Genomic DNA, 11,673 nt, shown 5'->3' on the forward strand with positions numbered 1-11,673 from the left:
ACTTTATAACTGAATTGCGATCCTTTTCTGATGATTTTTGTCCATATTACTCGTACAGGACAGAAACCAACAAGTAAATACACAATATTTTTCTGGTCTGTTAAGTATTTTTGTACCACCTCCCTTGAAGCAGGTATACTTGGCACAGTCTGGTTACATCTGTAATAATTATTTGTTCCTATTAAGAAAACCCTCAGCCATTCAAAATTGATCTTGACCTTTAAGTTCACACTACTTCTGACAGCATGACTAGGAACAATTAAAAGCTTCCAATTTTCAGTCTGCTTCTGGTGTTCATTTCTCTTTAAGTGTGTTAGCATTGCTCAGCTTAAAAGCTATGTAGCATCATGATTACATCAGCCTTATAGGACATCCTCAAGTTTCACCTATATTTCACTACTAATCAGAATACCTCAGAGGCCATTAGACATACACAGGAATAATTAGGCTGATAAAATAATTCACAAACTGTTAATCGTAAAGACAAAGGATTAACAGAGACAGCTAACTTACCATACCGGAGTTCCACCAAACTGCTGGGTAAACTCACATAACTAGTCAGACACTGGAAAAGGGTAAAGGACCAGAAATATTAACTCCGCCAATGACACAAACATAATACTTCAGCTAACAAATGAAGAACGCTGTTCAAATTTTTTCACTGAGCTTACCTAGGGAACAAGCAGCAGGACTGTCACAAACAACAATCCTGGAAAATCACACCTGGGAATTGTGCAGAGGGACTCTAAAAACCCACCACCTTCATCAGCTTTATTAGCATCTCACCACTGCCCTGAAAACCTCCTACAAAACAGGCACCAGTCAGCTGAAGTCTACCCAAATGCCAGGAAGCATGCACACTTCTCCATGAAGATTAAGCTTCTTCCCCCTTTACTGACATCCCCCAACTATCTATCTCTCCTGAAAGGCAGCCAGCTCGCATAAAGTAACTGACTTGACAGCAGTTTCAGGAAAATTAGGTTCCTTCTGCACTGTTGGGTACCACATGATTGCTTGTTTCTCCATGTATATTCTCTCTTTTTTGTCTCAAGACCACATTTTCTGTCCCACTGCAAGGCAGCTGGGTTTTTTTCTGCATCTTTTTAGTCCAGTGCACCTAGTGCCCCAGGCACATGTTAAACACCACAGCATGGTCTCCAGCAAGAGGCACTTTGCAGGAAAAGCAAGTGGCAGAAAGAAGGAAGAGCTGCATCACTACCACACAACCCTGAAGCCGGCAAGGGAAAACAGCAGCCAAACCCCATTAGAGAAGGAAAGAGATAAGAACTCAACATGTACTGGTTGCTTCAGTTACAAAGTTGATCCCATAACTACACAGAACCCAGTATTGCGCATATAGAGACTGGTTAAGAAGGGGGGAAAAAATGTTTTAAAGCAAATTTTTCAGGATTTCATACCAGCATTGCTTCGTTTTGCCACTCCTGGATAACATTCTTACACCCATAAGCTTCAATCATGTGATCTTTTTGCACACCTAAAGACCTTCAAACTTACAAGAAACAGTGAAACCTAGCAGAACTGTCAGTATTTCACCCTACCAGCAAGGCTGTGCTGCAAAAGGAAGAAATAAGTAAAAATCCACTCACTCAAAAAAGCTAATTATTTATTTACACAAGGTAAGCCCTATCAACTTCTGTCAAGTGTGATTTCCTGGGGTGTGGGGAGAGGACGGGAAAACCTCACTCTTCATTTCGGGCACCAGTAAATTTCCTAGTGACGAACTTACATTCCACATACCACAAGTAGATTGCTCCTCTGCTGCTCAGTACTATCCCAGTGACTTCCGCAAACCCAAGAAGTTAACAAGAGTAAGTAACTTGTCTTGATTTTTAAGGTCCATTCTTCAAGTGCCAGGAATTGCTATTATTCCTGGAAATAAAACCAGCTTCTACTACCACTGCCTTATAGTTCTGAATTATTTTGGAAGGGAGGAAGGGGGACGAGAGAGAGAACCAAAAGAGTCACACAAAACAAAAATATGGCCTACACATGTAGCCACTATATGAGCCACCTACATTTCCTTTGCAAGGAGAGCTCACTTTTTTTTCCCCTCAAACCAACCAGAACAGATGTGGGTTTGTCTCCATTTGATCAATGGATTTTGGAAAAAAAAAAAACAAACAACTGGTTTCTGACTTAAGGGAAAGTGATTCTTCACTGAAGAAAAATGAAAAAGTAAAACAGTTCTAATGTTCTCTCAGAGCAACACATCACCCAACCTAAAATTGCTCTCCGAGGTCTGAACTTGGACACTGCTACCCAAGCAGTGGCTCCAATTTGAAGATGCAAAGCCTTGCTGTTTTAAGGCTTAGTGAGAATCAAGATCATGCAATCCCTTCAAATTTCCACATGGTCACCAGCAGAACTGCTCCTCTTCTAGCACTGAAGGAAATCCTATGGAGCCAGGACTTTCCAGGTATCAAAGGCTTTTGACCTTATCTGCGGAAAAAAACTTAGATGGAGGGAGAGAGAAAGCATAGAGACAGGTGGGCCAAGCATAAAGAAGGCAGGTAGGTTCCAGGAACAGGAAAGCATAGAATACTTTCTGTAAATTATCATTACATAGCATCAGCCAGCTGCCTGGTTACATACTCCTTTACCCTTCCAGTTACCAAATTAACTTTAAAACAGGCTTTATTTGCTGGTTACTTGCAACTGTGGGGAACACAAAGCAAATTAAATTTCTATTTTTTTATTCAGGTTCTTGTCAGGAAGAAGATTAATTCTATTTTACAAGCCCCCAGCTGCCTGAATTGTAATTTTATTATACAACAAAGTTTTATCACTGAATGGCTTACAAAGCCTAACTCCGATAACTGAATTAAAAGACACTCCTTATTAAAATAACAGATGAGAACTTAACATTTCCAGTTTCTTCAAATGGTCATTAGCTGACAGAAAATCTTTCCCAAAATTCTTTCCCAAAATGTAAGATTTTAATTTACAAAATAATAAGCTCTTCCTGCCCAGCTACAGCAGTAGTAATTTCCAATTAATGTTATGAAACCTGTATTTAATATCCACATATACAAAATGCTTAGGCTGCTGTTAATTTTATGATTTATTGGTAAGGAATAGAATTTGCTTTGGAGCAGGATTAAGGCAGGCACATCTTTCTGTTTTACATAAAGTTTTAGAATAAAGATTTTAGGCAGCACTAAGTATTACTTATCAAATTATGCAGCTTCTTATGCAAGAATTACAGGGATTTGTGAAAGAAATCTCTGCAAGAACAAATGTCAAAGTTTATCATAGCTTTAGTTGCTACAGTGTGGGATTTCACGGAGCACAGTCAGATCTAACTTGAAACATATACATAAGAACTTCTGTAAAAGAAAGCCCTTCAACCGTTTTTTATGCTTAAAAAGGAAAAAAATAAAACCACACAAAAATCTGATTAAGTAGAGGGGTAAGAAATTTTCGAAAGCATGAATGAGAAGTGAGCGTCTGATTAACAGAACACAGAACTGTAATGCTACCTCTAACTGTAGAGAGGATTTCAAAACAGTATGCACCAACTTGAACACCAGTTCTGAGCATCATAATCAGAGATCTCTCCACAAAGACCTCTGATAACAACAAATATAGGAGAGTCTACTCTATCAGACAAGATTAGCAATACACATGCTGCAGGGAAGCATTAAAAAACAGTAAATAATATTTCACAGAAACACCAACAGAGAGCTCAGAGCCATTAAACCGAGTGTCTTGCATTCGGCGTACAGTAAGAACTACAAAAACCAGCAAAACTGTCTCAAAATGGTAACTTGTTCTACTCAAAATCCCAACACATCTGACTGAGCAACACTGCGCCTTATGAGGCAACAAACCACAAGGCATTTTTTTAGCTCAAATTTAGAAAGGCAAAAATAGACGAAAACCTCCGCTCAACTAAGGTAGCTTTTTTAATGAGTTTCAGCCAATACAGATAATCTATCATGTAGAAGTAACCATCTATTTTCCAACCAATTCTGGCTGTTTTCTAGCCAAATTAATTTTTTCACATCAGTTGCAGCAGGAGAGAAAATTGTATAATGAAAGCTAGCACCCAGCCTAATCATGAGATAACCCACTGCTTCTCCAGAATCTTCCTTCCACAGTTATCAACGCAGGCTGACAAACAGTAAGTTACATCCAGCAGAAGAACATCAACTCCAACGCAGCTCTCCAGAAACAAGGCAAAGTCACTTTTTCATATCCATTTAAGAAACCTTTTTTAAAACAAATACAAACAAAATAATGCAGCTTTATCTCATCCATATGATTTACAGCTCATTACAATTTGAAAGGTACAAATATAATTTTAATACTATCCAGTTTTCAGGTTTTTACACCCATAACTGATTAAGCATTTGTTGTGTGAAGATTTACATTGTTCCTGAGGAGGAGAAAACCTCGCATATGTAAGTGACATAAATTCCGAAAAATCTGTAACAGTTATGTTAGTCAGAATACTTGGTTACAAACCCAGCCTGAATGAGAAGATATCTCACAATACTGCTTTTATTAGAGTTTTTTTTAGCTAAGTTATATCCAGCTTATTAAAAAAAAATAAAAAAGAGCACATACATTAAAATTCACTGCACATTTTAACGTAATGCATTAAAATCATAGAAAGAGATCTCCAGGTCTTCAATAAATTAAACCTGTTTCTCCCTTAAGTGCAATTGCAGTAATTCCTAGCAGAGGGTTCCTTTGGATCCTCCTGTTCTAACAGCTACAAAACCCCTTCTAACTCCCAAACGGGTTGGTGTATGGACAGCGTTTATCAATCTGAACTAATGTAAGGATTTCTTCTTTTCTTAACTCTTTGCCCCATACATTTACAGATAGCAATCAGAATGGTTTCTTTCTCCTCCAGAAAATATTTGTCCATAGGAATTAACAGGAAGAGCCTCTTCCTCACATCACATCTCTCAATCATGCAGCAAGTCAAATAGGGAACCTGATCAGACAGGAAACTGACCCAGCACAAGAACTAGTTCTCTGTCAGATTATGTGATCCTTTCAACAGCTGCCTGTTAGAGCAGATTAAATGGATCATGAAACCACACACCAAGAGTTCATAAAGACCTGGCTAGCCACCTCAAAAATAAAACAAAGGGATGAAGTGGTTGGCTACATTTTTTGGAATTTACTATTTTTAATAGTACTGAGACTAAATTTATTCTCATCATGGGTCTCCTATAAGTTAACAAAGTGTTAATGAAAAAAGATGTAATTGACTAAGATTTGTAAGCCACGTGGTATAAAACAAATCTGTGAGTTTGAAAGTCATGCAAACAACCTAAGCTTAGTGAAAGTTTGACTAAAGTCAGCGAAATTAGCTAAGTCCAAGGATCTGGTTCAAAATAACCCAACCTCACTAGGCATTCACTTTAGTTAAAGAAATAATACCAACATTTAACAGCACCAATAGGTAATTAGCAATGAAGTTTCACTACAGATAGGTATTTGCTATGCCAATTTCACATCCACCTGTACAACGGCTGTATGCAGATACACAAAAATTTAGAAATACATTTTACTTGTCAAAAGATGCAAACTTTTAAGTGGAAAGAAAGTGGGAACGATTTTCTAAACTACACTCTCACCCAGGCATTCTACAGGTACTGCAACAGAAAATAACTACAAGTAACTCTTATGACTCATGTCACGCCCTAGACAAGGATTAATCCAACACCTTTGAGACCTTTTATACCTTAGAAGAAGGATTTACTCCTCAGCAAAGATGTATCTTATGCTAGCAGAACCACTTCCACTTGGATAATTTAGATCCATTCTCCAAACCAAGTAAAACAAAGTTCTCTGGCCTAAAAACCCATGCCCATGCAGGGCCTCTGCTGGCAGCACTCATTCGACGCTGAGCAATCTTGGTCCAAGCCAGCCACCTCCAAGGACATGCACACCTGAACCCTCATCCCTCCTTAGTCCCTCTTCAGAGCCTAACAAGTGCAAAGAGAAATACAAAGGCACCACCTGGGTCCAAAGAAAGCCATCCCATTTTAAGGAAGAAGTCCTTTTCTCAACTATTTTGTTTCTGCCTGTGGAAAATAAAAAGTTTAATGATGCAGCTGAGTACACACAACTTTCAATCCAGATCAGTAACATGTTTTTCTGGTTGTTGTCTGCCTGACAACAACTAGCAACTGGTGTGCAACACTGAGAATAACGAACAGCACCAGCAAGCAAGACTCATGGATTTTTTTTCATTTAAATTGCCTCATCCGTAAGGAATAGCAATCACAGTCTTAGAGATGGCCTTTGACATTTGCAGCATTTGCTACAGATGTAAAATGTTACATACAAACAAAAGCAAGTTTTCCCAACGGCGTTCATTAGCAACAAGCAACATCGAGGTCAGGATATGAAAATTTTTTCCATCACGCATACTGTTAACAACAGTCATATTTGCACACTATAAATCTCAAAATTACTCAATCCAAATGAAGTGGACAGAAGCTGAACACATCTGATCCGCCTTAGCTGGACACATGAGCAAAGCACTGAAGCACATTACCAGAAAACACCCTGCCTGCAAGGACTTGGGGATGGCCAACAGGTTAAACCACATCCAGGGCAAAAGCAAGTTGTCTCAGGTGGAAGGAAACTGAAACCCCTCTCTGTCCTATGTGCCACCACTGGGCACAGGCAGCTGGGCCAGGAGGCATCATATTAAACACTGAGGGGAAAAGGGTTCAAAGATATAGATAGATAGATAGACAGACAGACAGACAAGAAAAATGAAAGGAAGCCACCACGACAGCAGCAGAGATAGGGGTAAGATCTACCTCCCCCATAAAGCCGCCGGAAAAATGCAGAGTAATCTGAGCGGATGCATACACACGTGTGCATCCACAGACCGACACATGCACACAGACAAAACACACAGAGCGCATCTGCGGAGTTGCCGAGGTCCCATTACAAGCCAGCAGGTAAGGGCTCAGGTACCACCAGTGGGGCGAGTGACGATGCACCACACGACAAGGCGGCAGCACCACCGACACCCTCCATCGGGCCGCACCGGGCGGGGCGCGGGGGTTTCTAGAAGGAGCCACCGCCCCCCGGGGCCGCGCCGCCCGCCCGCTACCGGGCGGATAAAGTTTGCAGCAGCCGGCGGCGGCGCCACTGCAGTGCCGGGCGCGTCCGCCGCAGTGAGCGAGCTCAGCCTGCGGGAAGATGAGCGTCGGTAGGCCCAGGGCCGGCTAAGCGGCAGCCACAGCATCCCCTGCCTCCGCCCGATAGCAACCCCGATCTCCCGCTCTACTGACCGATAACCTCTTGCAGCTCGTAGGCGTCCCTGCAGATGGGCCAGCCGACGCCTGGGGCGGCTGGCGTTGGCGCCGGCTGGGGCTGCTGGACGTGGACCGGTGACTCGCTCTGCTCCGCCATGATGCTAGAGCGCACAAGCACCCGGCGACCTTCTTCAAACTTCCCTTCCAGCAACACCTTTCGGCCGCGCTGCCTCCCCGCGCAGCCGGCTGCCCGGCGGAGGGAGGAGGCAGGGCACCGAGGGGGAGGAGGCAGAGGCGGGCGGCGCCGCCGGCCCCGGCCGCTCGCCCCGCGCCGCCGAGGGGTGAGCGAGAGCGGCGTTCGGGCCCGGCGGCCCCCAGCTGGTGTCAGCGCGGCCGTGGTCGCCCCCTTCATGTGTCTCTGCCTGAGGGAGAAGCGCGGGCGGTCCGGCGAGGGGCCCTGCTGACGCCGGCGGCTCGTAGCCTGCTGGCCACATCCCCAGCCGTCGTCCTTACCCGCTCATCCCGCGGCTCGGCGGCTGGAAGCGCTGCGGGGTCCTGCGAGGGGTGGCGGGGCGAGCCCTAACCGCAGAACCCTGCGCGCCCCTCTGGGCCCGGCCGGTGCTAAGAGCGGGGCAGGGAAAGGCTTGAGGGAAGCTGCGAGGTGACTTGTATTTAAGTTTGAGGACTTCAGCAAAGCGTTTGCTGTCATCAGTGATGAGGGCTGCGGTTCTGTAAAGCGGTTAAGTTGCCGTTTGACCTGAGTGGCCTGTTCAAGGAAGGGTCGCAGAGGCGTACCTTGTCACTTCAGTGCTCACAGTGCCCCAGCTCACACCACCGAGAGGGACTGCGCGCTGAGAAATGTCCTCCTTGGCTCTCCAGAGAGAGCCAAGCGATTTAAACTCGAGACAAGAATGAGAATTGTTAAGCTTACCTACTGCTTCCCATTGTACAAGAAAAGAGGAAAGTAAAAAAGTTATATGAAACTGCTCTTAGTACAGGTATTTGCTCTTTTCTCCCTATTAGTAGTGTCAGTGTTTGTATAATATCACCAGGATTTTACTTACTAGGAAATAAATCAGAAAATAGCTGTTCGGGCAGTCTAAAGTCTCACTCATGCTTTGAATGCTTTATATTTTAAGATGTATGGAAATCTGGAAGAGTGGGAAGAAAATATTTCAACACATTTTAAAATCTTACTACAGCAGGAATTTAAGGTAATTAGAACTAATAATGAAAATACAGGAGTGGGAAAGATTCAAAAGTCAGCGCTGATTAAAAGCAGAACGAGATCTCGTAAGTTGTTAGGAAGCATGATGAAGTGTGATTTAAAGTCACAACAAGAAATACATAACACAGCTTCTTAGATACTTCATTCAGTCTAGTTTGGTGCAGGATACCCCTCTTTTACTAACAAAACTATTTTTGTGTAGCTTATTCAGTGAAGACTTTCAGTTAATGGAAGGCTATTCCAAAAAGGAAAGCAAGTTAATTCTGGTTTTCTGTGTTTCTAAAAAAGCTGAATGAAGTATAAGCTCACCACCACTGACTGCTTAACGTTTCATCAAAAGGTATGTCAGCAACTTGCAGGTATGGAATCATTTGTGCACTGAACTTCCATTTTCTCACAAGCAACAGATAAGCTCATTATAGAGCTCCTAGTAGTAGAAAAAAATCTTGCACATTTTTGTGCTAAACTAATGATTCAGCTCAGTCTCATTTTTAAAAGATAGGTGATTAAAATTATTTCATGTGTACACGTTAGGAGTTGCCTGCCACAAAGCTAAATGTCAAGACTTCAAAGAGGAAGTGTTGTCATTCACGATTAAGCTTAATGCCAGGACTAGACAAACTTGTTGGTAGAGAAGACCTTTCTTGCCAGTAATAGCATGAAAAAATATGAGTAAGACAGCAACAGCACAGGCCAAATCAATCATCACAGAAAAATGGGTTACTCACTATTGATGGAAAACAGCCAACTTCTCCATCTATACTCAGCTGTTATGGGTGGTGGCAATGGGGTAGGGAGTCATTAGTTCCTGAGCCTTGAATTTCTGTGATGCTCCTGCCATATCACTATATGAACAGCTGAACTGCGGCTTCAGATCTGATACCATTATAGTAATTTTTGTCCCAATTATTGTCCCAGTTTGTCCCACTAATCCTACAACTTTGGGAATTTCTAGAGTGTAACTGCACTGTGTAGTTTAGTTGAAAAGAACAGCATTTACGTGAAGAACTTTCTAGGTTAGCAATTTTATAAACAGTGGGAGTTGTGGGATATGTTCCACACATTCAGGTTAGAACTCAAAAAGAACATCAGAGCCTCAAAGTCGGGTAAAATAGAGAAGAAAGCAACAGCAAGACCTTGAAGCAGTTGGTCTGTGCCAGTAGGTCAAGCTGCCGTCTAAAAGTAGGTCCCCCTGCTGGAGACATAGGCGAAGAGCCCTGTGGCAGTGAAGGCTTTGCTGTTTAAAGCAGTACAGGCGATATAGCTCTTCCGCAAGACTTTTCAGAGACTGGAAAGAATAGCAATCTGCAGATTATGAAGATTCTAGAATTTTTTTTTATAATTCCAGAAAAAAAAACTAGGACTCCTCCCCGCATGTACGAGAAGGGCTGAAAGGAGGATTCAGGAAATTGTCAGTGCCTGGGAGGATTATGGAGCAAATTTTCCTGGGGTCAGACCAAGGATGAGACTGGGAAAAGCCAGCATGGATTCACCATGAGCGAATCCTGCTTGACAAAGCTGATCACCTGCATTCTGACTGGACACAAGAGGAATATTTTTCACCATGTGAACAATCAACTAATGGAAGAATCTCCCCAGGGAAATGGTGGATTTCCTAATATTGCATACTTTTAAGATTCAACGGGACAGGGTGCTGTTCAGGTGACATCATGTCTAGGTCATGCTTGCCCAGAAAGGTTGAACCAGATGATCCTTGAGGTCTTTTCCAAACTGATATTTTATGATTCTATGACTCACTTAAAATCACTATTCTGAAAATCAAAAATGGTTCAGAACAGTCCTGGCTAAACATGGTTTAGCCTTTCCTAGTGCTTGAAGACATAGGACTCTAAGAGATTGTCTGTGTCACTGAGTCCAGTCACCAAATGATTGATACCAAAGTGAAAAAAACATTTACAAAGCCAGGCTACAAGCAAAGCCAGCTATATTTTAAACTCTGGAGGCCGACATGGGAGAACAGATAATCCAGTGCTCAGACCTCTTGATAGTCCCCAGCAGTACCCTCGGCAGATAGCAACAACAACAAAAAGTTTAGAGCAAAATATCTCAGACTTCATTTCTAGGTTTCGGTGATTTAGGCAAGAATAACATTGGTGATTACAACAACATTTCAGACCAATTAATTAGCTTTAAATGTACCTATATAAAGTCAAAGACGAGCGTGAGGACTGGGATTCATAAGGAATGGCACATAGACCAGTAGCATGCACAATGCACAGCACCTACCCACTCTTTTATTCTTTTGCGAGTAGAAAGGCAGCAGTTGTAACCTGAACAGCCATATAACCTAGCACAGACTAAACCAGAGTGAGAAGGAACTGTTCTCTCTACTATCATTTCTAGCTCAGAGAAACAAGTGAAGTGAAACCATCCTCTCTCCCCAGAAATAGTCTAAATATTGCAGCTATGATCATCACGTGGTATAGCACAGGTCTCTGCAATTATGTACATAAGGTTTGAAAGCCTCTTACTTGATAGCAGTGAGGGATGGCTGTGCTTTAAATGACATCATGAAATATAAAGGCTGATGCAACAGCAGCTGGTGCTAATGGGAGTGGACTAAATGTTTTCAACCTCCCTTTTTCTTCTAGTGAATGCATAGTTAAATAGGTTGCATGCCTATTGTCACTAGGATGCTTGCGTTCATCAAAGTTTGCAGCATAGGTTAGTTTCGGCTCACACAGAGGACAGGAGAATCTTCTTGGCAATTCATATGACTAAAAACATCTTAAGACACTGGAGAAACTTTGATTCAAAAATCTTACTGAAGTTAATGCCTTATCACAGCATAGTGACCTTACAAAATAAACTGCTTTTATTTTTTTCCTAGGTCAAAGACCTTCATGTCTTTGTCTCTTTTCCCCCTCTCTCCTCCTTATAAACCTTTGCAAGCTGTTCTACTCAGCATATTTACTCCTTAAACTCTGGTAAGAAGATTTTGTGTTCTGGGTAGTAATTGTTGAACCAGTAACTAATAAACTAGAGTTTGTTATATAATCAAATGGGCCTTTTAATTATTTCTTCTGTACCATATCCCAAGCTGGTAACAGTCCTTGCAATAGAAACTTCCATTGCCTTTCTGGTAAGTACAGTGAGTGCCACAAAACTTGCCACTGTGGTTAGTGACTCTTTCTATTAGAAACATAATTAAGTACTGTTCACTTTCAT

At 42.2% G+C, this 11,673-nt stretch overlaps 1 protein-coding gene across 2 annotated transcripts in view; it reads right to left on the reverse strand.

The window, feature by feature from the left end:
• Positions 1-7,603, reverse strand: part of STK39 (serine/threonine kinase 39) — a 107,738-nt gene extending 100,135 nt beyond the window's left edge. Inside the window, exon 1 of one of the 2 annotated variants that reach the window (XM_057423793.1) lies at positions 7,293-7,603. In XM_057423793.1, the coding sequence (XP_057279776.1) occupies positions 7,293-7,413 (121 nt within the window). In that variant the 5' untranslated portion in view covers positions 7,414-7,603. The remainder of the gene's footprint in view (positions 1-7,292) is intronic. The other variant, XM_057423789.1, reaches the window with a different exon arrangement.
• Between the last annotated feature and the right edge of the window lie 4,070 nt (positions 7,604-11,673).

This window comes from Pezoporus wallicus, unplaced genomic scaffold (assembly GCF_028554395.1).
Source record: "Pezoporus wallicus isolate ANWC-B61680 ecotype Strahan unplaced genomic scaffold, APGP_CSIRO_Pwel_v1 contig_1181, whole genome shotgun sequence".
In the NCBI taxonomy this organism is placed as follows: Eukaryota; Metazoa; Chordata; class Aves; order Psittaciformes; family Psittacidae; genus Pezoporus; species Pezoporus wallicus.